We start from the raw sequence: 27,790 nt of genomic DNA, 5'->3' as shown, positions 1-27,790 counted from the left end.
ATTATTTTATTTTCGTTAACAGTAATATAACATTTATATTCAAATAGATTACGGAGAGCATGAGATAAAGAGGTTGTAAAAGGATTGAGTATAAATAACAACGGTACCACCGACGGGCTCACTCCACTCCCGCTGGTATTGTGACCATGCCGGATATCAACTGCGTGGGCCGGGAGAAGGTGGTAGACCTGGATGAAGTGCTGGTGACGGAGCTGGGGCAGTTCGGGTGGTACCAGACCAGGAATATCCTGCTGGCCGGAATAGCCATCATATCTTCGGCGTTCTTCAGCGAGTATGTTTTCACAGCTGCCGCTGTACCACACAGGTTAGTAATGCTTTAGTCAGTTAGCGTTAAGGCCGGCCATACACGGACTGCAAGATGCGGTTGCCGCACGGCGATGCAGTTTTCATACGAGTACTATATTCATATTACACGGACCGCATGAGCAGTTCTTGAGCGGTGAAAATTTGAACGTGACCGGTCTAGAGTCGGTTCCGACTCCCGACTCCCGACTGCACCATGCGCTCCGTCTATGGCCAAAGACAGCAAATTAATCTCGCTATCTCCCGTCTAGTCACGTTCTTACTTAAGGCGCTGTGGTTGTTGCAACTACGTAAAATGGTTTTTTTAAAACACGTTTTTAGTAACGGAAATGTCATTATTTAAGTATAAAATAAGTACCGTTTTAAAATTGAGAAAATTTCCTGTACGCAAAGGTATATCAGTACAAAATTTGAAAAATTCTGCTCGATAGAAAAAAATCTCAAATATGACCGTTATAACGCTGTTTTTCATAATTAAATCATTTTATGGCTAAATTACACACTTTCTAGAAAAAACAAAAAATGTAGTATATGTGTCGTAACCTAACGTAAACGATTTGATATATTTGATTTGTGTAATACTAAAAACAAAAGGTTTTTACTCCTATTTTCTATTATCAAAGCACGCGGCGAGCGCGTAACAGCCACTGTACAAGGCGCGCTGATATGAATGTTATTTTAATGTACTTAACGTCGATATTCGTACTGACAGACATCGACCTGCTTATTTTAGGGACGACTGGGCCTTAAATCAATTAAAATGCCACGTCCATCGCTATCCTGTCGTACAATGGTCGCCGTCAGTCTCGAGTTGTAATAATTAACCGACTTCCAAAAAACGAGGAGGTTATATGTTCGGCTGTGGATATATTTTTTTACTATTACTTATTCAACAAATAAACTTATCAATATAAAAAGTAGCCAGTAGCCGATTCTCAGACCTACTGAATATGCATATAAAATTTGGTAAAAATCAGTAAAACCGTTTTGGAGGAGTACGATAACTACCATTGTGACACAAGAATTTTATATAAGAGAAGATATTGAGCCTCCTCCTTTTGTTAAAGTCGGTTAAAAATCACCTCTGAAATGATTTTTTCTTCATTGCTCAATAATAACGTGACTGGTAAACGATTAACAAAAATATTATTTTGGGCTGGCGGTGTTTTTTATAAGCGTTTTTGGTCAGCTTTAGATTTAGATTATTTCAATTAATTACAAATAATTATTTATTTCAAAACCTATATAACTTTGAAATATACAGAACGTTTACTGTCGGTAGCAAGCGTGTTAAAGTTTTCTTATCTTGTGTTTGTTATTAGTATAGTACTGTGCATTATAATCGCAATAGGAATTCCTGTGATATAGACACACAAATCAACACGACGTTTAATGACAATTTAATTATATTTTTATCTTTTTATTTAACTTTATAATTATCATCACAAAAATAAGATTTTATTTAAGGCGCCAACCCACCGCGGCGCACGCTGTGCACGGCCACGCGCACGCACGGCGTTATTTCCGCGCGATTCGCGAAAATATTAATAAATTCGCGAAAATATTAATAAATTAATATTTTCGCGAGTCGCGCGGCACATTGCTGCTGCACGTGACCATGGCGCTTGTGGCCAACGAGTTGCTGGCGTTTATCCAGCACGCCATCGACACCAAGGACGAGGTCAGCATCATGCAGATATGCAAATCCTCCTTCACCAGTGAGGAGATTTGCAAGGGAAGCAGCTGCTGTATGGGACGCTCGGCCAGAGCGCGAACATGCCGTCGCGACGAAACCGAAAGGAGCGTGCAGGACATCATCTCCCTGCAGAAGCAGACTGACCCAGATGAGGTACCGGCTTTTGTGGCTAAAGAGCTGCACAAGCTGCCGCCCGTCACGTTGAACCACGTCGACGTCGTCAGCCTACTGAAGAACATCAGGTTCCTGAAGGAGGAGCTGACCGGAGTGCGGGGTAGATTGCAGGCGTCAGAAGCTATTTAGTGATCTACGTAATGAATTATCATAACTAAAAAGTAATAATTCATTATGTAGGTCACCTGACGCCGCATACGTCACCCATCGCCGAGGCGCACAAGCGAACACGTTTAGCCCGTCAGCATTATCGGACGGGTCAACGAACACCGCTGCTGCCGCCCCCGCCCGCGCTCCCTTCCCGGTTGCGCCGACGCCGAGTCCACAGACGACTCAGCAAAACTACGCAACTATTGCTGGTCGCCCCGCGCCTCCCCCGCGGGCGCATAAAAATGGGGAAAATGAGAGCCGTAAGGCTTCGGAGAGTCGCAAGACAAAGGAGAGCCGCAAGGCTACGAAGAGCCGCAAGGCTAAGTCTTCTCGACCTGGCAACGACGAGAGCAGGAGGTGCGATGAGGAGGGCTTCATACTGGTGCAGAGAAGGAAGAAGAAGCCCGCCGCCCGCAACCATCGCCGCACCGCGCCATATGTACCTGAGCTGCGTCTGCGGAGCGAGGTCCCCGCGACGCCCCTGTACATATCCCGCCTGCACTGGTCCATGGAGGTCGAAGACGTCGTGGACTACATCAGTAAGAAGACATCCCTCCACTTGAGGGTCGAGCGTCTGCAGTCTCGCCACAAGGTCAACTTCAGTTCCTTTGTGGTGAGAGTACCGACGCATCTTCTCCCGACCTTTAAAGCGGAGGAATTCTGGTTGACTGATGTGGTTTACCGAAGGTTCCGGGGGAGACTCCGGAATGAAGCGCGCGTCACGTCGCCGTTAATTCGTGATAATGTGTAGTTGTTAAGTTTATATAATTTTTATGTATGTTAGTCATTAAGGTATATTATATTGTATGGGCCTACGTGCCCTGATTTAAATAAATAAATAAATAAAAATAAAATAAATATTAGTTTATCGCGTAGGAACCGTACATATTTCCGAGACAAAACTATCTTATGTCCTTTTCCGGGACTCGAAGTATCTCGATGCCAAACAGCAAAATCGGTTCAGCGGTTTGAGAGTGAAGAGGTGACAGACAGACAGACACACTTTCGCATTACTTATAAAATTAAAAGTAGTATGGATGGATGGTTAATAGTCAATTATAGTACAATCAAAATTAGGTCGATGACAAGTTGAGCGAGGCCTTTACACCGACAAGTGTACACTTGTGATGTTTGTTAACAATTGATTTGAAGTGTAGGAAGTCAAGTGCTCACTTAACATTCCAATTTTATGTATTTAATAACTGGTATCAGTCTTTAGAAATGGGAAGCACTTTTTATGTCGGGACGAATCTAAATATAACCAAATTGTTAGTTCCTGAATCAGTGATGGCAATAGGCAATGACATAGTAATAAGAATACATTGCAGAATAACAATTTTGGATAAACTATTTGCAGAAGAATAACATTGAATTAACTTCTTGCAGACGAACGGCACTTGTCGACGGCAGCCGTCGAATGCCGTCGACAATTAGTGCCGTTCGTCTGTATTACTCGATTTAATTTTATGAGTCGGCGGGTTGAGCGGGCGGTAGGTGGCGGGCGTAGACACTAGACATGCAAGTAAAATGAGGACATAAGGTGGTAGGACTAAAACTTTTTATACCCAACTAGTATTTATTATACGTAGTACGCAACATGGACTATGTTATTAGAAAGTGAGACAACGGTTACCCGGTCAGTCTGATATCAGTTCAGTGCAGTCTGAAACTGACGCCAGCATGATGACTGAAAAGTACATAAGAAATGATCAGTCCGTCAATCAACCAGTTATACGATCATTCTCCTGTCATTCTTGACCAGATTGATGGATTGAACTGATGAGAAACTGAGCGTGTAACCTACGTTTTATAAATTCATCTCCATGAATTCGATTCCTGCGCTACAAAAACTAAAAATGTTTGTAGAAGACTAGCGAATAGCGCACAATCCATTGCGCTATCCAAGTTCCTGAGAACCGCAAGACATATTAATATGTATACAACGTCTGAAATGACATCAGTGGGCTTCAGCCTGACCTATAGGATAGCAAGTCGCTTGGTCGGAACTCGGAAGATCTTATAATATTATGCCATGATTAAAAACTAGGTCTTTACATCCGTTGTGGATGATTTATACAGCATTTTTCAGAGCGAAGTAACCACTCCTCAAATACTGTAGTGCCTGGGACAAGATTTTTAAATGTCCGTATGGTTGCCCAAGCGCATACGGCATTCTCGCATCATAGTCGGCCTAGTCCAGAGGGAAGAACTAGTCAATACGTCTGGGACCAACTATGTGCGGGTTTCCTCACGATGTTTTCCTTCACCGTACGAGCGTCCGTATTATGTACTTGAGATCAGAAAATGTCTCATAGGTACACGCCTCCACCCGGGTTCGAACCTGCACCCTCTAGGAGTGCGAACCGAAGGTCTACCCATTAGGCCACGGACACTCCATGCCATGATTACACTCTCATTAAATTGTCTGTTCGCATTGTCTCGCCAGGTCGCCCAGGTGTAACAAGGCCCTTACTTTGTGATTGTGACCGCCAGGCGCCAGCATACCTCCCAAACAGAGAAAAATGCTAAGCGAGCCCTATAATGTTTCATTACAAATTCCCTTACCTTTTTCATTTCATACATTTTATGACTAAAGCGAATATATTATGTTTTTACTATTATTATCATTTATCCAACTTTACAATTGAATAAGCTACTTAATCTTCCTGATTACTCCTTAAATAATGGCATTTTCGTTACACGCAGTTATCATATTATCAATTTTTGCACGTGATCACTAATCTGTTATTGATAAGAAATATTTACCTGATAGTATGCCAATATATTTATTTGTTACTATGGTCCAAACCAAACACAAAATTTCATACAAATTTTTGTTCGCTTCGTGGTTTGGACTAGGCACAGTTGAACGTAATATTATCTATTATTATCACTAACTGCTTTACCGTATCAACTACTAGTTCTGTTGCGCCAAAACTCGTTTATCGCGCGGGAACTGTACATTTTCCAGGATGAAAAGTACCCTACGTCCTTTCCCGGGTTCTCTCTCAACTCCAAGTTAGTATGGTGGATGGAGTAGCATAATGGGTTCTTTTAGCAGTGACCAACAATTAATGTTTTACCCACTTGCATTTAATTACTGTATCAACTATTTCAGATGTCGCATCCCAGAATGCGGGGAGACGTCCAAATCGGACATCTTCGAGCCGGAGTGGATAACCAACGCTATTCCTCTCACCGGCTCCGGCAGCCTGGAGAGTTGTGAGCGGTTCGTGGGCCTCGGCAACGGGACCTTGGACTACTGTCCTGCCAGCCTGTTCGGCCAGGCCAGGGAGGAGTGTGAGGAGTTCGTTTATGGTCTGGATATCTCTGTCGCTTATGATGTGAGTATGGAACTTGTATGGGGAGCTTTGTTTTGGGGGGGAAATTGGAATTCTTACTACTCTTCCTACTTCCTTCTGAGTAATTTCGTTGCGGGTTCCAAGGCAGTTTTAGCATGTCCCTCGGACTCATATCATATCAAAGGGTTTTCATAGTTGGATACCGCTGTCGATCCTGACGACACAGGAGATACAGTGGTGGGAATGTGTGGTGGGTCAAAGCCCGTTTAACAAAAAATATCATGTGAGTAGCTTAAGATGGAGGTTGTGTCTGTTGTTTTGCTCATCTCTTTTAAAACAGAAGAGGAAGGTAAGGCAGCAGACAAGTCAAAAAAGGAAGTGATTATATTCACCCACTAGAATAGAGGATACTAATGATAATAATAAAAATTCTTTATTTGCACATTAAAACATAGCAATACAAATATTATAAAATTAAAGGATTTGCGCAAATTGGCGGTCTTAACGCTACTAGCGGTTTCTTCCAGACAACCAACAGAGGATTTGTGTTACCGTCCTTTTAAATTGCAATAGCTTTATTTAAAGCTATTTATCTGAACAAAACAACAAACAATTTGTAAACATATTGTTCTACACAGGGTTTTACTCAAATTAACTTAAGTATTATGACTAGGTAATGCACGATACAATGGCTTAAAAGTTAAAACACGTAGATCATGTTTCTTATAATATTATTTAGCTTGTCACAACCCGCAATTATCAAAATCTTATATAGCTTAAGCTGCATTATAATCTAATATAGTAAATTGGATGCTGTTAAACTTTCGTGTGTCATCCCACATCGGACTAGTTTTGAGTAATCGGCGTTTTAATTTTTTTTTTAATAATCTTTATTTTCTGCTTATTTTAAGCAAAAAAGTGTTATAGTGCGGTATCTTTTTTTTTTTGAAATGCGTAGATTGTGATTATGAAAAAACATTTTAATTTTACATTCAGTTTTAAGAGAAAACGTATAAAAATGGTTAATGCAATATTGCTATAGGGCTTATTACATAGCATTAATGTCCTTTGTGATATTTCTCATAAATGCAAAATTCTGATTTGTTCTTTCAATACAAATTTAAGTGCTTTAATTTTAACAAAATGTTATAAAATTACCTTGTCACGCCCAAACCGCTGAACCGATTCTTCTGAAATTTGGTATGGAGATACTTTGAGTCCCGGGAAAGGATATATTTTTACTTTTTTTATTCCAAAAAAAAGTACGGTTCCCAGGCATTAAATAAAAATGATTTCAGCTTATACCACTACCGGCTACGTGGATTTCGATGATATTTGGTATACAGATACGTTATGTCTCGGGAAAGGACATATGATAATTTACATCCGGGAAAAAGGTACGGTACCCGTATGATAAACAAAAAAGATTTGCGCCTAAACCACTGAACCAATTTTGATGAAAATTGGTGTGCACATACTTTCCTTTCGTGCTCATTATGAACACATTATTTGCAAAGCTAATCAAATTCAAGGATTTGTTTTAAGGACAACTAAAGATTTCAAAAAACCTAACAGTACTCTATATCTATTCTCCACTCTCGTGAGGACTATCTTAGAGTATGGGAGCCCCGTATGGTCTCCAAATTATAAAGTCCACGTAGAGGACATTGAGCGCGTACAAAGGAAATTTGTCAAGGTTCTTTTTTACCGTTATAACCCAGGACGTTCTAATTTAAACTATCGCGATAGGCTTATTAATCTCAAAATACAGACTCTTGAGAATAGGCGCATCTTCTTTGATCTTCTTTACTTCTATAAAATCATAAATAATTTATTAGACTCACCTAACTTGCTGTCGCATATTAGCTTCAATATTAAATTTAGTGCTCGTAGAGCAAATAACATTAACTTGTTTGCCTTGCAAGTATACAAAAATAATATATCCTATTTTAACCCCTTAACACGCATGGCTCGTCAATACAATAATTATTCAAAACAAAATAAAAATTTAGACATTTTTGATAAGCTTCAATCGTTTATAAAGATTGTTAAAGACATCCTCCATATCACCTTAGAAGGTTCCAAATAACCTATTTTTATTGTTCACCTTTTTTTCTTTTTTTTTTTTAATACATAAATTATAAGTATTAATAGTTAATGAGCTAATGTTATAGTTTAAAAGTATTTTTTTTTAATAGTGTGCACATATGTTACTTTACAATCCAGGTCATAAACTGTATTTATCATGCTATTTCATTTCGATTGTAATGTGTTTTGTGCATTAAAATAAATAAATAAATAAAAAACATACTTTGACTCTCGTGAAAGGACATAAGATAATTATTGTCTTGAAAAATGTACGGTTACCGCGTTATAAAATTTCCTATTTTGCGCCTAAACCGCTGAACAGATTTTGATGAAACTTGGTATGGAGATACTTTGAGTCCCGGAAAAGGCCATAGAATCCTTTTTATCTCAGAAAAATGTACGGTTCCCAGGCGTTAAATAAAATGATTTCTGCTTATACCGCTACATGGATTTTGATGATAATTATTTGGTATGCATATACGTTATGTATCGGAAAAGGACAGAGAGTTCCCGCTTCTTCTTCCCTTCCCGCGCTTCCCGCAGAGTGCTCTTATGTATTGCGCACACATTTGGGCACTATAAAATTACTCCTACTTAACTGGCCTGTTTTCATTGAAACCAGAGTGCTCTTATGTATTGCGCACACACTTGGGCACTTTAAAATTACTCCTGCGTAACTGGCCTGGTTTCATTGAAACCAGAGTGCTCTTGTGTATTGCTCATACACTTGGGCACTGTAAATATTACTCCTGCGTAACTGGCCTGGTTTCATTGAAACCAGAGTGCTCTTGTGTATTGCGCACACACTTGGGCACTATAAAATTACTCCTGCGTAACCGGCCTGGTTTCATTGAACCCAGAGTGCTCTTGTGTATTGCGCACACACTTGGGCACTATGATATTACTCCTGCGTAACTGACCTGTTTTTATTGAAACCGGCTACCGCCACCGAAACCGGTGTGGGAGTTTTTTTATTTATTATAATTACCAGCATCAGACATTGGGCATAATTATTGAAATACTCGTTAGTCTAATTAAATTATTAATGTAATTGCAAACTAAAATTAGAATACATTTTATACATATTATTATTATTAATCAACTTACGGGTAATTTCAGATGCGCAATAATTACTTCATCAATCTGATTAATTTGTAATCTGACTAAAATTACTAATTACTTTTTGCCCAACTCTGCACGTGATAAACTAATTATTTCTACATTAACTAAATTTAATCAAAATCGGTTCAGCAGTTTAAACGCAAATTAATAAATTTAATTGCGTGAAAACCGAACATTTTCCATGATAAAAAATATTATCCTATGTCCTTCTCCAAAACCTTACGTTAATATCTACATGTACTCAATATCGATATCATAAGCCAAATTAATTTTTGTTGACTGCGCGGGAACCGTACATTTTTCGGGACAAAAAGTATCTAATGTCATTTTAATTGATTCAAAATATCTGCATACAAAACTTTATCAAAATCGGTTCAGCGGTTTAAGCGCAAATCATTTTAGAAACATAGTACATAAATGCTATATACAAAACCTCACTTACAGGAATAAGCATTAACCATTTTTGTACTCTAGAATATGCTACAGTGGGTTTTCAAAAAAATGGATTTCACTGGATGGAGAGCAATGGATGCTAAACAGCAGCCATATAAAAATAAGTCGGGTTTTCCTTCCTGACGCTATACCTCCAGAACGCACGAACCGATTTCCACGGTTTTGCATTCGCTGGAAAGGTCTCGGGCTCCGTGAGGTCTACAGAAAAAAAATCAGAAAAAACTTCAAGAGAAAAGCAAAAAAACAGGGAAAATAATTTTATGGCAAAACAAAGTTTGCCGGGACAGCTAGTAAAGCATAATAATGTTTATAAAATTATTTTCAGTTCGACCTCGGCTGCCGTGACTGGGTGCGGGCTCTGTCCGGGACGGTTTCCAGCATCGGAACACTTCTGGTGCTTCCCATCATCGGATACATCTCGGACAAGTTCGGTCGCAAGATCGCCCTGGTCATCAGCGTTTTCAACCTGGCGTTGTTCGGCGTCATCAAAGCCTTCTCCGTTAATTTGACCATGTATATGATCATGCAGCTCGTCCATACCACCCTTGGAGCCGGTATCTACAGTTCTGCTTTTATATTGGGTAAGATGCTATGTGTTTTCCACCAAAACTTTATTTGATATATACCTTTAATCTTCCTGGACGTAATTTACACAATGTGTCCCAACACCGGTGTCCGATCCTTTAATGTTATAATATATGGCATACTATATTGACTAATTGGCTCTCAAATTGTTTATTTCTCTAATTTATGAATCTTTTTTTCTCTGGCTCTAGAAAGACTAAAACATCTGCCGTTAGAGAGAGAAAAAAATTTGAGAGTCAATTTGTCGATAAAACATGCCATACATCCTGACATTAAAGGATCGGACACCGGTGTTGGGACACATTGTATAAATAGGCAATCAACATATTTTTTGCTATCTTATTAATATAAGATGCTAATGCGTTCTGTAGTAGCTATAAGAAACACTATAATATTATGTATAATTGCTATGTCCATCTATCCAGCTACCTTACATTGGATAAACATTTACATAGATAACATTGGCGATTATTTAATATACTCCTGTTTTCAGCGGCTGAAATGGTCGGTCCAAAATATCGTGTACTGACCAGCGCAATACAATCCTCGCTTTTCGCATCTGGTCAGATGTTGATGGGTTTGATTGCGTGGGGGATACAGCCCTGGAGATACCTGATGCTGGCTCTATACACACCCTGCTTCCTCATGGTCAGCTACTATTGGTTGCTATCAGAGAGCGTGAGATGGTTGCTGTCGAAGCACAAGTATGAGGAAGCAAGGAAGGTACTAGAGAACGTGGCTGAACTGAACAATACAACAATCAGCGAAAAATCAATTATAGCACTCATGACGCAAATAGAAAATTCCCAACCTGAGGTAAGCTGTACCAACAATTAAAGTACAACACACTTGATTATAGGTAGAAGTAGAACGTATTTAATTGATGAAGTTTAAATAATTAATAATAAATACGGAAAGTACATAATAGATAAGGATAAAATGCGATAAGTGCTTATGAAATAAATAATATGATAATCAACCTATCGGAGATGATGCCCTTCTCAAAGAGGATAAAGTAATCTTGATCATGAATAGTGATAATACAAATTACGATGAATAAATATACATACTACATAAAATAAACTCAATAAAATGAAGATAATCCTAACTAAGCCATACAGTTTACGTAATATTATAATTCTATGTCACATGCCTACACAGAATATAGTTGTTACAAGTCATAATACTAATTTTAATGTTTCTTTTAGGAGGATAAACAGAGTTTGGTAACAAGAATTATTCGATCCCCTATCCTTCTACGAAGAGTTTGTACTACACCTATTTGGTGGATAACAACCATTTTCGTCTACTATGGACTCTCTATCAACTCGACCAGCCTTTCCGAGACAACATACCTGAATTACATTGTGACTTGTGGCATCGAAATTCCCGGATTCTTCACGGCTGTACTGATTTTGGATAAAATTGGCAGAAAGGCCACGCTGACATCTGGATTCTTCTTAAGTGCGGCCTGCAATATCGGTTTTATCTTTATCCCTGCTGGTAAGATAATAATTTACTTCCTCAAAAAGTAGTTTTAAAACTTTTTTCGCGTGCAAAGTGGAAAGTATATTGTACTGGCATTGATAACGCATTATAATATCTGCACGTTGGTTATCATGATTAATATTTTAAAGTAATTTTAAAATACGAACTATATTAAAAATTATTCAGGAAGTCTTAACATTACTGTTAACTTTACTAGGTAATGTACGAGTGCTTTTAAAAATGTTAGTTAATATTAAATAAATAAAATAAAATAAAACATTTTTATTTCAGTCTGTGGACCATATAGTGTTAGTAGACATTAAAACTAGATGTATGATAACTTGATAAGCTACGTAGTACTTACATTTTTTTTGTATTTTTTTCAGAAATAACCGTCGCTCGCCTGATAATATTTCTACTTGGTAAATTCGGGATCTCCGTAGTTATGACATCTCTCTATCTCTACACATCAGAGTTGTATCCGACTGAGTTCAGACATACTCTGCTGGCGTTCTCTTCTATGATTGGAAGGATAGGATCTATCACGGCGCCTCTAACACCTGTATTGGTGAGTTTATTTAAAAAAATCTTCTGGTTTTATATCACGTGATAGTTTCGCTTGCTTCATGTAACTTCACAAACATATTTCTAATGTATATTGCCATAGTTGTACCCTGCTGTACCTCTATTAATATTATGTTATGAAAGTTACATGTTAAAGTTACATTAAAGTTAATTACAATTACGAGAAATTATAATTGATTTTTGTTTTTCAAATTAGTTATTAAGTAGTACAGATTTCTTATGATATTTCTTATGATACGATGTATTATATTTATAGTTTTCGTTATAAAAGTATTCGAACACCGTAATGGAACGACAAATTTTGAAATTCTTATACTCAACTTCTCACCATAGAGTTGCTAGTTAAAATTTATTGGTACGACGCGACGTTCTTTATATTATCTTTAGAAAAATTTCATAGGAATCTTGAATTGATAAATTAACATTTTTCAGGCAAACTATTGGCACGGCACTCCCTCAGCCCTGTTTGGAGGCATGGCTGTTGTATCTGGTCTTTTAACTCTAACTCAACCTGAAACCCTCGGAACAAGGATGCCAAATACGCTAGAAGAAGCAGAAGCGATAGGAAAACCAGAAATGAAAATACGAAATGAAGCGTAGGTAATATTTAAGAATTACATGAAATGCTGTAAAGTGCATAATATTTAATGCACTCTAGTATATTTTGATATCAATTTTGTATTTTACGATGTACTAGGTATACAAAAATTTGACAGTCTGTCTTTCTGTCTGTGTGTCAAAAGATAGATCCGATTTTGCTGATATTTGGTATGGAAATACTTTGAGTCCCAGAAAAGAACATAGGATTTTTATCCTGGTAAAGTGTACAGTCCGGCGAGGTAAACGAATTTTGGCGCAACGGAGTTGCAGACGCTACACATACAAACATAGTTATTTTATAAATTAGTGATGAGATGAGACTAAGTCTGTGTGAAGGTTGTTAAAATGTGTTTCAAACATGGTATTAGATGTATTGATAAAGAAAGAAATTTTAATACTTTCTTTAATGAAGGAATTAGAGAAATTCATATATTTACGATAATATACCGTTTCGTAACATATAGAGCCAGAATTGTTTTAGTAGACTGTTTTTGTACTTAATTATAAGTGTAGTTTTAAGTAGTGATAATAATATTATTTAAGTTAAAGAGATTTTATGACTTTTTTTTAATTTGTTGACAATTTATTATTGTATATTATTAATTTACGTCTATGTAAGAATATTGAGCAAGACAATATAAATAAATTATTCAATCAGGATGTTAAATATGATTTAAAATTCAATTATTGGAAGATAATATTATAGGCCATCGTTTACGTAATATACCTAATTTGCAAGTTTCTTTGCAATGTTTCCTGTTTCTAGCAAAAGAATTCAAGATTGTCTAAGTTCGAAAAATCACAATACCTTCTGCAAAGTTTATCTACTTATACATAATATTATAAAACAAAGTTGCATTTTTTCCCCATGTCCCTTTCTTCCCTTTAATATTTAAAACTACGCAACGGATTTTGACGATTCTTTCAGTGTTAGATAGTCTATTTATTGAGGAAGGCTATATGCTATATATTTATATCACGCTAAGACTAATATGAGAATGTGGAAAAAACGGGGGAAATTATTTGAAAGGGCTTATCTCGCGAACTACTGGAGTAATTTTTATGTTATTTGGCACAGATAAGAAGTAGACCACGTGAAGGATCATAGGCTATCGATTTTAATCATTTTTTCAGTGGCTATATATTTTATACCCGTGCGACGCCGAGGCGGGTCGCTAGTATCCTTATAAAGCTAAGTACTCACATACGGTTTTGCTCGATAGTTTTACTCCAAATCGAGCAATAACCACCGTGTGGACCGCAAAACTGACAGCTCGAAGGCTCGCTTCGAGCCGGCTCGATAGAATTAAATATGTCAAATATGTCATTTCCTTCGATTCGGAGTAAAACTATCGAGCAAAACCGTATGCGAGTTCTTAGCATTAGTAATGTTTATATTAAACTAGTTTTAGATAAAGTAATATTCAGATTATTTCAAACTAGTTTGGCAAAATGTGATGCTTAAAATGTTAGAAATGGAAATGTATTGGAATAATTAAACAAGAAACAGGCTTTGTTTAAAACCAGTCTTCTATTCCAATGTAAATATAGACTATAACAATAAATTATTTGTAAATAAAACCTTTCATTATTTTAATCTTACGCAGCTTGGAGAGAAGAAATTAGATTACGCTAAAGAGATGGCTTCGGCTATGGTGTCTGGTAGTTGTCGATTTAAAGTCTCAGAAGTTGTGAACGCTAACGCTGCAGTCAGTAAAGTCGCACAATCGAACAACGAAGGGCTTCGTACTTTTGAGCCTGAAAGAAAAATATATGTAACATAGTTAGGAGTAAGTAGTAACTCAAACAATTAGAAAAGAGAACTGAAAATGTAGCTGGTTTTATAATGAGAAGGTCAATAACTTAATGATCGTGAAAATGTGAAATTATTGGAACGAAGTTCCTTATCGCGCGTTCGGCGTAAATCAGAAGGCTAGACAGAACGATATTTGACCTTGATTTGACCTCGACACTTTTTTTATTAAACTCAAGTTTTTAATATATTTTTCAAAAATATATCATAAAACTGAAACACATACTAAAAGCAAGACGAGAGGAGCCAGTACAGTCCCAATTCTGGCGAGCATAGAGCACGTGCCCATCAGGAACCCTCGAGCGGAAGTAGGCATTAGTTCTGACGTGTAAACATACAGGGTGTTGAAGCAACATGTCATCGACATCTTTTCTACTAGAAACACTATTAGCTGTGGTATCTTGTATACTACAAACAATAAGAAAAAGAAAGAAATTGTATAAAAAATATCATAAAAATTTATCTGATGTTTCATCTGAAATAAGATACCAGCACATTCGCTGGAGTTACTACATTCTTCTTATTCTTATAAATATCATAAGTACCTGGAGGAATATACGCTAGAACTACATTACACACTCCAGCTGTGGAACACGATCCAATAAACGTTTTCTTCCTTCCAAATCGGAACCACATAAAGCACCATAACGTGGTAGCCACCAAATTTTTTATACGTGGGAGAGCCATGCTTCGGCACGAATGGGCCGGCTCGACCGGAGAACTACCACGTTCTCACAGAAAACCGGCGTGAAACAGCGCTTGCGCTGTGTTTCGCCGAGTGAGTGAGTTTACCGGAGGCCCAATCCCCTACCCTATTCCCTTCCCTACTCTCCCCTATTCCCTTCCTCACCCTCCCGTATTACCCTATTCCCTCTTAAAAGGCCGGCCACGCACCTGTAGTTCTTCTGATGCTGCGAGTATCCATGGGCGACGGAAGTTGCTTTCCATCAGGTGACCTGTATGCTCGTTTGCCCCCTTATTTCATAAAAAAAAACCACGTCTAGGAGACCTGTAATTTAATAAAGCTGCAGTAGTCTCTTTCTTTCAGTTACTATGGTGTCAGATTTTTTCCCGAACACGGTGAAAAGTTGGCCAATGGCGGGGTGATATTTTAGTTAAGTACTTATTATTATAGGCAGTTCGTATTTATTACAGGGAAAAGGTGGTAATGTGGCCTCTGCATATATATTGGCCCCCTTCAATATTTTAATGTTTTAACAACGCTATTCAGTATAATTTTGGTGGAACGGGATGCTCGCGGCATGCTACTAATTTAGCACCATACAAATCCAACAGAGGCTGGATGGAAGTTCGTGTATCATTTGATCGAGTTTAAACTTGCGACCGGTGAAACTTTTAAGTGTGTGTGATTTTATTTCGATAGTTGTAGAGCCATGGGTACAGTATCAAATTTTCGACTAATGGGCTATGTAGACTGTGGAGGCTCCAAAGGTGATTATTACATTTGTGATTTTTGCCGTTAAGTTTCACTTGTGCAATATATTTAATGTGACATCACACACGTCACATTACTATCACTTGATCTCAAAATACCAAATGTGATTGATTAGAATAATAATTAAAACTTTCGATTATCCTGCACGAGTTTTATTTAATCCCTAATAAGATATTATGTTTAAACAAATGAATAAGAAGTCCCACAATGTATTTTTGAGACTTCTGACTCCTATATTTTTTAAATAAGTCTAACCTAAGCTAAATTTCTGACGTTAACGAAATATACTTTTAAAAATGTTTTGGGTAATAATGGAAATAAGTATATGGCTAATAAATTCCGTAGTCAGATAACTGTCATATTATTGTTGTCGTTGATATAATAGGGCTCGGTAACTGTAATTCTTCACATAGTTTATCATTCCATAGAGAACGAGCGTTCAGCTTTATCATGATTCATGAACAATACTAATAATAGTTTTGCTGTACCAAGATTACCAGGTGTAATAAAACCAACTGATAATATTTTAGGGTGTGTATGTGTTCCTTGTAGGGAGTTTACTATGAAAGTAGAGAGCGGTGAAAGACCAATTTTTTTCACTTTTGTATTGGCAAACGCCCCAGCGTCACGACTTTCCCCATACAAAAGTGAAAAAAAAAGGTCTCTCAGCGCTTTTCACAGTGAACTTTCTGTTAGGAATACGTACCCTAAAGTATTATTAAATAGTTTTGTTACACTTTGTATAAGGTGTAACAAAACGGTTTTGTATGAGCCATTTATACGGATTTCACTGTGCACTTGTGTGCTGAATCTTGTGCACAAACACGTGTGCATTGTTTTTTAATTATTTTTGTGTGACCATCATTTTACTCATGACCAAAACTAAGATCAATCTTGATCTAGATCAGGGGTCACCAAATGGCGGACCGCGGTCCGCATCCGGACCGCCCGCCGACCTATTGTGTGCGGACCAAGCATGTTCGGAGATGATCTTCGTTCATGTAAGGACTTGAACATCTCCAGGATTTAATGTCAATATCTATAGCTTGCACCAATATTTCACTCCAAACTTCAGAGAGATAATTAGCTACAAAAAATGGTTACTTTTCTCATTGATATCTAAAAATACTTTTGTAATTTTCGTAATTACTTTGTTTTTACCTTTGTTTAATTTTTTTTTAAATAAAATGTGTGGACCGCGAAGAATTTCATGTCTTAAAACGGACCCCGAGCGAAACTAATTGGTGACCACTGATCTAAATTATTACAAATATGGTTGACAAATGACAATATTATTATCTATTTAAAGGACACGTGTTTTATGAAACTAGTTTGCTATAAGTAACACGTGATGTATCTCGTCGCAGGTTCAGCCTCAAGTAGTGTGCCGGCACCTCAAAAGGAAGTCGTGCTGTAAGTATAGTATTCAGTTTTTTAATTATTATTCTTAAACCTTTATTTATGGGTCTTGAGATTTATGAATGTTTTTTTCATATTTAAACTCCTATTTATATTAAGGCTTTTGTAAATAAACAATTTGATGACATTATCTTGAAGGGTTGTAGAAGCTTAAGGCCCTGTTAGTGTTAACAGCTTGTTAAAATGTCATGTCTTCTCTTTCATTCATACGAAAAACGAGAGAGGTAAAATTATATTGTTCGATCGTTAACAGTCGTTGGTGAAATTGCGACTAAAACTTAGATTTCTAGATGATAGACCTTTATTCCTATAGTTTTCAGTTTGTTTTGTTTAAGAAAATGACAGACCATATTATAGCGATATACAAAAAATTTGATACTTAAACAAAAACTTATATATTGCCCCATACTTACGTTTATTCAAAATTTTGCATTCAAAATTTTGTCTTGGTATTGGTCTTGTTCTTGCACACCTAGTCATGGTCTTGCTATTTTTGCTAAGACTGCAAGACCAAGACCAATTTTTTAGTTATAAAAGAACAATACGCATTTATAACTAAAAAATAACTGTTTAAATTTTAATGATTTTTAGATGTTCCTTGTAAAGTCCATGTACTCTAGTAAGGCCAGCCATCAAATCTTTGGTTGGTTTGCTTCGTGGTTTGGACTAGACAGAGTTGAACGTATTATCACTAACTACATAATTTATATTTTATGAACCATACTTATTTGAAATTGAGCCGATATAAGATTGATTTGTAACAAAAATCGGTCAAATACCAACTGAACAGTGAACTCCTGAAAATAAGATAAAATACAAAAAAAAAAACAATGAACACAAAACCTTGCGAATATTCAAATGTGTAAATGCTACGGTTCACAGGACACAACATAATAATATTTTATCCACTTTAAAACATTTTTTTTATTAGGATCAGCGGCTTAAGCATGTAGAATGTAGATGGTAGAGCTAACAGACAAACTTTCGTATTTATGATAGTACGGTAGTATACATTTAATTCTTTTAGCAGTGACCAACAATTCATATTTTACCCACTTGCATTTCTTTACCGTATCAACTGGATGACGCCCGCAACTCCATTACGTCAAAACTCATTTATCGCGCGGGAACCGTACATTTTTGGGGATAAAAAGTATCCTATGTCCTTTCCCGAAATTCCATACCAAATTTCAGTAAATTCGTCTCAGCGGTTTGGGTGTGAAGAGGTAACAGACAGAGAGACAGACACACTTTCGCATTTATAATATATTTTTTTGTAATTAGTATGGATTCTATTGGCAGTGACAAACAATTCAAATTCAAATTCTTTATTAAGCATACAATAATATACAATAGTATAAAAGCTAGGTAGCGTACATCACGTCGTCTAATCCCATGCTAAGTAAAAACTTGTGTTATGGCAATCAGACAACGGATGCACGCCGAACAATTTTATCCTAATATATATTATTTATACATTCACACACACAACCACACTACACTTTATCACGTAAAGTCTCTTTCGGCGACGTGATGCGCGCTTCGTTCGGGAGCCTCCCCCGGGACCTTCGGTAAACTACACCGGCGGGCCAGAACTCCTCCACCTCGAAGATGGATAAAACTTGAGTCGGCACTCTCACTACAAAGGAACTGAAATTCACTTTGTGGCGAGAGTGCAGACGCTCCACCCTCAAGGTGTAGGTGGTCTTCTCGCGGATGTAGTTTACGACGTCTTCGACCGTCATGGACCAGTGCAGGCGCGACACGTAGAGCGGCGTCGCGGGCACCTCGCTCCGCAGGCGCAGCTCGGGCACATAAGGTGCGGTGCCGCGCTGGTTGAGGACGGTGGGCTTCCTCTTCTTCCTCCTCTCCACCAGAACGAAGCCCTCCTCGTCGCACCTCCTGCTCTCGTCCCTGTCGAGTCGAAGATTTTCAGCCTTGCGGCACTCCTTTGCACCCCTCGCACAATTCGAGGCATCCAATCTACCTCGCATCTCGTCCAGCTCTGCCCTCATGATGTTGAACTTCTGGAGCAGGCTGGAGACGTTGACGTGGTCCGTCGATACCGCCGGCAGTTTGTGGAGCTGCTTGGCCACAAACACCGGCAATTCCGCAGGATTAGTCTGCTTGAGCAGGGAGATGATGTCCTGCAAGCTTCGTTCGCTTCCGTCTCTCCTCCGGGACGTCATCTACGCTTTCTTGCCGAGCGCTTCGTACAGCACGAGCTTACCCTTGCAGATCCCCTCGTTGGTGTAGGTGGACCTGCACAGCTGCACGATGCCATCTTCGTCCATGGTGTTGACGACGTGTTGTACGAACGCCAGCAGCTCGTTGGATACGAGCGCCATGGTGTCGGTGCAGCGGCTGTGAGCCGCGCGACTCGCGAAATATTAATTAATTTTATTAATATTTGCTACGTGTGTTGCTGAGCGGTGCGCGACCGTTCGCTACCGCGATCAAAACAACACTAATGCAAGTGGGTAAAATTAATGTTTTACCCACTTGCATTTCTTCATCGTATCAACTATTTCAGATGTCGCATCCCAGAATGTGGGGAAACGTCCAAATCGGACACCTTCAAGCCGGAGTGGATAACCAACGCTATTCCTCTCACCGGCTCCGGCAGCCTGGAGAGTTGTGAGCGGTTCGTGGGCCTCGGCAACGGGACCTTGGACTACTGTCCTGCCAGCCTGTTCGGTCAGGCCACGGAGGAGTGTGAGGAGTTGGTTTATGCTCTGGATATCTCTGTCGCTTATGACGTGAGTAGCTTAAGATGGAGATTCTGTTGTTTTGCTTACCGCTTCTAAGACAGAAGAGAAATGTAAGGCAGCAAAGGAAGTGATTTCATTCATATCAGCTGCACTGTGCACACCCACTAGAATAGAGGATTACACACGGTGCTGCTCGCCAGTTCTGTTATGCTGGAACTTGGCTTGACAAGCTACCGCGTGCCTAGATTCGTATCACCGTCCTTTCAAATTGCTATAGGTATGATGTTCTTTCTTTAAATGTCTGTATCTCAGGTACAAAACAACAAATAATTTACAAATTTGTTCTATATACCGTTTTACTTAAATTAAGTATTATGACTAGGTTATGCACGTTACAATGGCTTAAAACAACTTAGGTAGTTAAATTTTTAATGTTTCTAATTTTGTTTAGCTAGTAACAACCCGTTACTTTCAAAATCTTACTTAATAATTATAATAATTTTAAAGCAAATAAACATTTAAAGGCCTGCAGCTCTTCTAATGGTATGAGTGTCCATGGGCGACTGTAGTTGCTTTCCATCAAGTGAACCGTTTGCTCGTTTGCCCTCTTATTTTATAAAAAAAACATTTTCAGTTCGACCTCGGTTGTCGCGACAGGTTGCGGGCTCTGTCCGGGACGGTTGCCAGCATCGGAACACTTCTGGTGCTTCCCATCATCGGATACATCTCGGACAAGTTCGGTCGGAAGATCGCCCTGGTTATCAGCGTCTTCAACCTGGCGTTGCTCGGCGTCATCAAGGCCTTCTCCGTCAATTTGACTATGTACATGATCATGCAGCTCGTCCATACCACCCTTGGAGGCGGTATCTGCAGTTCTGCCTTTATATTGAGTAAGATGACGCTGTTATGTGTTTTCCACCAAAACTTTGTTTTTTATTTAATTGAACATTAAAACTTCTTGTACGTTATTTATTTATTTTAAGGTATAAAAAGGGAACATAATTTTTTGTGTAATGAGTAATGACTAATAAACACTCAGGTATTTAATTGCTCTGTCCAATTTAAATCCATCTATCTTCGATAACATGGGTGATTATTTAATATACTCCTGTTTTCAGCGGCTGAAATGGTCGGTCCAAAGTATCGTGTGCTGACAAGCGCAATCCAATCCTCGCTTTTCGCATCTGGTCAGATGGTGATGGGTTTGATTGCGTGGGGTATACAGCCCTGGAGATACCTGATGCTGACTCTATACACACCCTGCTTCCTCATGGTCAGCTACTACTGGTTGCTATCAGAGAGCGTGAGATGGTTACTGTCGAAGCACAAGTATGTGGAAGCAAGGAAAGTACTGGAGAACGTGGCTGAACTGAACAATACAACAATCAGCGAAAAATCAATTGCAGCACTCATGTCGCCAACAGAAAATTCCCAACCTAAGGTAAGCTTTACCAACAACAGTACAAAACACTCGATTACAGATAGAACGTATTTAATTGATGAAATTTAAAATTGATTAACTTTAAATGAATATAATAAATAGGTAGGGAAAGTGCATAATAGATAAGGATAAAACGCGATAAGTGCTTATGAAATAAATAATAATATTATGATAATCAGCCTATCGGAGATGATGCCCTTCTTAAAGTTATCTTGATCATGAATCGTGATAATACAAATTACGATGAATAAATATACATATTACAGAAAATAAACTCAATAAAAATAAAATATTTACGAAACCATACTTATAATATAATATTATAATTCTATTTAACATGCATACACAGAACATACTTGTTACAAGTCATAATACTAATTTTAATGTTTCTTTTAGGAGGATAAACAGAGTTTGGTATTAAGAATTATTCGATCTCCTATCCTTCTACGAAGAGTTTGTACTACACCTATTTGGTGGATAACAACCATTTTCGTCTACTATGGACTCTCCATCAACTCGACCAGCCTTTCCGAGACAACATACCTGAATTACATTGTGACTTGTGGCATTGAAATTCCCGGATTCTTCACGGCTGTGTTGATTTTGGATAAAATTGGCAGAAAGGCCACGCTGACATCTGGATTCTTCTTAAGTGCGGCCTGCAATATCGGTTTTATCTTTATCCCTGCTGGTAAGATAATAATTTACTTCCTCAAAAAGTAGTTTTAAAACATTTTTCGCGTGCAAAGTGGAAAGTATATTGTACTGGCATTGATAACGCATTATAATATCTGCACGTTGGTTATCATGATTTCATGATTAATATTTTAAAGCTATTTTAAATACGAACTATATTAAAATCAATTCAGGAAGTCTTAGCATTAACTCTACTAGGCTTAATGTATGAGTGCCTTTAAAAATGTTAATATTTAAAACTAGATGTAAGTTATTATAAGCTAAAGTTTTTAGCGAAGTATGCATACTTTTAATTTGTTTATTTTTTCAGAAATAACCGTCGCTCGCCTGATAATATTTCTGCTTGGTAAATTCGGGATCTCCGTAGTTCTTACGTCTCTCTATCTCTACACATCAGAGTTGTATCCGACTGAGTTCAGACATACTCTGCTGGCGTTCTCGTCTATGATTGGAAGGATAGGATCTATCACGGCGCCTCTAACGCCTGTATTGGTAAGTTTAGTTTTATGTAAAGTTACGTAATAATAATAATAATAATAATAATAAAACATTTATTCATGAACGTACTGGCAATACAGTATATTAGAATGTGTTTCTTATGAAAGTTAGCTTCAATGTTTGTGAAAACTGAAAATACCTTATAACTAACTTTGATTATAATATAAGGATATAGTACCCTAACACAAATAAAAATTAAATATGAATTAGCGCAAAAAGAAATTGTCTGTCATATATCGGCTATGGATGGTTTAATAGAAATGGGACGCTACAATGAGGAACGAGTAAACTCTTTGCTCAATAACTGTCAGTGTCTCAGAAATGTAAATCATTCACAGCATGATCTTGACATTTCAGTTACCTGTTCAGAGGTAAAGGCTCATACTGAACCCTCAAAAAATAATTATAATAGGAACAACGCCCCAGTTAATATATACTGTGATGAAATAGGACATAGCGTTAGTGTACTTATGAATAAATTAAGTGTGGGTCAGCAAGTAATTAGCACTTGTTTGCCCGGGGCATCATTTGAACAAGTAATTAGCCGGGCAATAAATTCTGCTTGCTGTCCCAACACAACCATAGTTATCTTAGTCGGGAGAAGGGGAAAGATAAACAAAAAACAAATGACAGATTATATTAATACATTAAGTAGAAAAGAAAACGTTAGTCGACTTATTTTGTTTACCTTTCCTTATATAAAGAAATTGCCACACGAGAGTAAGGAAAATTATATTAGGTTTAAGCTGAACAGCCTACTATGTAGTGCAACAAATCAAAATTGTTTGGTATTAAGTAATACCTTACCACAAATAGATGTGGTGGACATTAATAATATTTTCAATTCTAGATTAGGTAATTTGACATATGATAAGTATTTCTTATCTAATTTTTTAACTCGACATTTAGCTAAATGGCTATACAATTTTATAGTTTTAAGACAAGCCAAAAAATTGGCTAAGCCGACCACTGCTTTTATTGAGCAGTGTTCTTATTCTAATCAATATATAACTGAGAGCTTGGAATATGTTCCAAATAATTTAAATTAGATTCTAGGACAACAGAGGCACACTCTAGCAGTATATTATTAAACAAAAATAATAATACTAATGCCTACCACCAACAACCTAGTAAGATTTCTAGACAAAATTGTAATTTTAATATAAACTTGGTGCATCAGAACTTACAGGGAAAAATAGGAAAAGAATTAGAAATTGAGTTATTTTTAAATGAATGTAACATTGACATTTTGTGTGTATCAGAACATTGGTTAAAAAATTATGAATTGTCATTTAATTATTCTGATCATCAGCTAGCAAGTTCGTTCAGTCGAGAGAATGCTATTAGGGGTGGCTCCTTAATATTGATTAAGAAAAAAACTTAAATTTAAAGAACGTAAGGATATTGTTAGACTGTCAACTGAACGAATTGCTGAGTTAGCCTGTATCGAGCTGAGCCACCTTATTATTGTAAGCGTATACAGACCTCCATCCGGCTTATATGATTCTTTTGAACAAATAATGGAGCAAGTGTTAACAAAAGTGTGTGCATCTAACAAAAAGATTATAGTATGTGGTGATTTCAATATTAATTTACTAGACTTAAACTCCACCACTGTTAGATTCACATCATTGTTCAAATCGTATAACCTTATTAATTTATTCAACGAGCCGACAAGAATTTGTGATACAACTGCGACTTGCATAGATAATATTTTCACCAACATAACTCCCTATAGGAAGGAAATAATTAATGTATTAAGCTCTGATCACTGTGGACAGCTAGCTTCATTTAATATAAATTGTGATACTAATTTAAAAGAAAAAATTGAATATATACCTATAAATACAAAACGTATTGAGAAATTTAGAAGTAAATTATCATCAAGTTTTGAGAAGTTGAATGTATCAAATGATCCAGATAAAGCGTTTAACAATTTATTCAATAGAGTAAATCAGCAATATAACGCTGTATTTACTTCTAAAACGGTCAGTTTGAATAATAAAAGAAATAATTTTAAAAAATGGGCAACTGCAGGTATTATTGTAAGTAGACAAAAATTATATGATTTGTATAACGAGAAAACTATAAACCGGAGTGAAGCTTTTAAATTGTACGTCAAGAAATACTCAAAAACTTTTAAAAAGGCCTGTCAAGCAGCAAAGGCACTTCAAATTAAAGAGAAAATTAGAGACTCTAAAAATAAAGTGAAAACCACCTGGAAAATAATTGCGGATGAGACTGGAAAAGTCGCCTGTCGTAACTCTAAATTTGAACTTTTAATTAATAATAAAAAAATCAATTCTGATCTTGAGGTTGCGACAGTCTTTGAGAAGTTTTTTGCAGACATTCCAATCTCAACTACAAAGAACTTAAATTCATCACCTACAGTTGCAGAAAAAATACTTAGAGAACATGTCAAGGAATGTGATGTCAATTTTATTTTTAGAGATATTGACTCCAGAGATATTATCAAGACTTTCAAATCAATCAATATTAAAAGTACCACTGATCTCTGGGGTATGTCCACAAAAATTATAAAATCAGTAATTGACATCATTGCCCCTTACCTAGCTTTAGTTTTTAATAATTGTATCGAAAGTGGTGTGTTCCCAGACTTAATGAAGCACAGCAAGGTGATGCCTCTATTTAAAGCTGGGAAGAAATCAGACCCAGCCAACTATAGACCAATATCCATATTGCCGACTTTAAGTAAAATCTTTGAAAAAATAATTCTAAATCAATTACTTGCTCATTTTAACTCAAATAATTTATTACATAATAATCAATTTGGTTTTACTAAAGGTCGGTCTACAACAGATGCAGGCATTAGTCTTCTGTGTAGTATTTTTGAAGCTTGGGAGGAGTCGCAGGATGCACTTGGTATTTTCTGCGATCTCTCTAAAGCATTTGACTGTGTGGAGTATGATACTCTAATAAGAAAACTACACCATTATGGTGTAAGGGGCACGGCACTTAAACTTCTTAAATCTTACCTTACAAATAGAACGCAGAGGGTGGAAGTTAACTCCATAAGGTCTAATGGAACCAAAATAAAACTAGGTGTGCCACAAGGGTCCATTTTAGGGCCTTTTCTTTTTCTCATCTATATAAATGATTTACCTTATCTTGTTAAAGATAAGCATGAGATAGTACTTTTTGCTGATGACACTTCACTAATTTTTAATGTGAAGAGGCGACAATTTAATTATGACGAGGTAAATAGTGCTCTCTCAAAAATAGTACATTGGTTTAATGCTAATAATTTACTTTTGAACTCTAATAAAACAAAATGTTTAAAATTTATCTTGCCAAATGTTAGGCAAGTACAAACCAATGTACTATTAAATGATGAGAAAATGAATTTAGTAGACACCACCGTATTCCTAGGCATAACGCTGGATTGTAAGTTACAATGGGGTCCACATATTGCGAAACTGGCAGATAAGCTTAGTTCTGCAGCATATGCTGTTAAAAAAATTCGTGAAATCACTGATGTAGAGACCGCGCGATTAGTTTACTTTAGCTACTTTCATAGCATAATGTCTTACGGCATCCTCTTGTGGGGAAACGCGGCGGACATTAATACAATATTTGTGCTGCAGAAGCGAGCTATTCGTTCTATTTATAAGATGTCGTCTTTGGAATCTCTAAGAGAAAAATTTAAAGAAATAAGAATTCTGACCGTCACATCTCAATACATTTTGGAAAATCTCTTATATGTTAGAAAGAACATAAATATTTTCAAAAAGAAAAGTGATAATCATAATGTAAATACTAGAAATAAGAACAAGTTAGCAATACCAATGTTCAGACTAGCCAAAATAAGCAAATCCTTTAAAGGCCAATGTATACGCCTATACAATAAAATCCCAGAAAATGTTCAAAATCTACCTTTAAACAAATTTAAAAAAGCAGTTAAAGAACGTTTGTGTGCTAAAGCGTATTATAAAGTCAATGATTTCTTCGAGGACAGCACACCTTGGGAATAGGGTGGCTCCATGCAGGTTACTTTTCTTTTAATTTTGTTACATAGCTGTAAGCCATAACATTGTAATTTTCCATTTTTTTTGCAAAAGATGGCCCCGTGCGAGTTTCTTACGCCGGTTCTTCTCGGCGGGGTAGTTCCCGAACCGGTGGTAGGCAACGTAGTTTCTTCGTTCGACTTTCAAAAAGTGTATCATGATACCCATTTTGAATAAAAAGATATTTTATTTTTATTTTATTTTATAATATTAATATTATGTTTCCGAAACTAGTTAGTAAAATTTGGCAATACAGATTTCTAATTAAGGTACCGATATTTTTATTACTTATAATATGTTTCTTTATTGTAATGCGTTGAATGTTTCTAAGTTATAAAAGGACCAAAACACCGTTATAGAAAGACATATTTTGCCAATATCTTACTCCATTATTTGTAGGACTAATCGTTAAAAAATGTCTTAAACCATAAGTCGAGTTCTACTCGAATATCTTTGTGTTATTTTTAATTTACAATGTTATTAATTTTCACATACACTGTGATAAATCTATATAAATATAAATTAATTTTAAATTTTGTTACTCACGCTAAAACTAGAGAACTGCATAACTGATTTGACTGATTTTAGTGTTGAAATATTCGTGGAAATCCAGGGAAGGTTTATACGAAACGAAGTTCACCGGGTCAGCTAGTAAGATATGAATTTATATTTCAGGCAAACAATTGGCACGGCACTCCCTCAGCCCTGTTTGGAGGCATGGCTGTTATATCTGGTCTTTTAACTCTAACTCAACCTGAAACCCTCGGAACAAGAATGCCAAATACGCTAGAAGAAGCAGAAGCCATAGGAAAACCAGAAATGAAAATACGAAATGAAGCGTAATATAAAAAATCATAATATTGACGACTATAAAGTATAATAGTATTTCTTTTTGGAGCACAAAGACCCAGAATTGTTTTAGTAGACTGTTTTTGTAGGTACTTATTTTTAGCATAGTTTTAATTAGTGGCATAGAACGATGATTAGTGATATTAATTTATCATTTTTTTAAACTTTATTATAATATTTTTTTAATTTGTTGACAATATTATACCGTACATTATTAATTAATATTCATGTAAAAATATTGAGTAAGCCTTTTCAAATAAATTATTTATATTTTGACCAGGATAATAAAGATGACATAAAATATCAATAATTGTA

The 27,790-nt window shown here is 36.8% G+C and overlaps 1 protein-coding gene across 3 annotated transcripts; it reads left to right on the top strand.

The window, feature by feature from the left end:
• The first annotated feature begins 104 nt into the window (after window positions 1-104).
• On the top strand, window positions 105-27,499 carry LOC121733975 (solute carrier family 22 member 4-like). 3 transcript variants are annotated; one of them, XM_042124389.1, is made up of 7 exons: window positions 105-325; window positions 5,463-5,688; window positions 20,601-20,856; window positions 21,085-21,407; window positions 21,804-22,098; window positions 22,414-22,595; window positions 27,302-27,499. In XM_042124389.1, exons 1-7 carry the CDS (start codon window positions 147-149, stop codon window positions 27,467-27,469), a joined length of 1,629 nt encoding a protein of 542 aa, XP_041980323.1. In that variant the 5' UTR covers window positions 105-146; the 3' UTR covers window positions 27,470-27,499. The 3 variants fall into 3 exon arrangements, with proteins under 3 accessions (XP_041980323.1, XP_041980322.1, XP_041980321.1); XM_042124388.1 differs by lacking the exon at window positions 20,601-20,856 and adding an exon at window positions 9,635-9,890; XM_042124387.1 differs by lacking the exons at window positions 20,601-20,856; window positions 21,085-21,407; window positions 21,804-22,098; window positions 22,414-22,595; window positions 27,302-27,499 and adding exons at window positions 9,635-9,890; window positions 10,388-10,710; window positions 11,103-11,397; window positions 11,769-11,950; window positions 12,400-12,700.
• The last annotated feature ends 291 nt before the right edge of the window (window positions 27,500-27,790 follow it).

This window comes from Aricia agestis, chromosome 14 (assembly GCF_905147365.1).
Source record: "Aricia agestis chromosome 14, ilAriAges1.1, whole genome shotgun sequence".
Taxonomy (NCBI): Eukaryota; Metazoa; Arthropoda; class Insecta; order Lepidoptera; family Lycaenidae; genus Aricia; species Aricia agestis.
The sequence above is the reverse complement of the archived record's forward strand: the minus strand, read 5'-3'. Positions and strand labels throughout refer to the sequence as shown.

Excerpts from the sequence above, each read along its gene's own strand:
- LOC121733975 (XM_042124389.1), top strand. The coding sequence starts at position 147 with ATGCCGGATATCAACTGCGTGGGCCGGGAGAAGGTGGTAGACCTGGAT. Across the intron at positions 22,099-22,413 it reads TTTTATCTTTATCCCTGCTG|AAATAACCGTCGCTCGCCTG; the intron begins GTAAGATAATAA and ends TTATTTTTTCAG. Across the intron at positions 22,596-27,301 it reads CGCCTCTAACGCCTGTATTG|GCAAACAATTGGCACGGCAC; the intron begins GTAAGTTTAGTT and ends TTTATATTTCAG.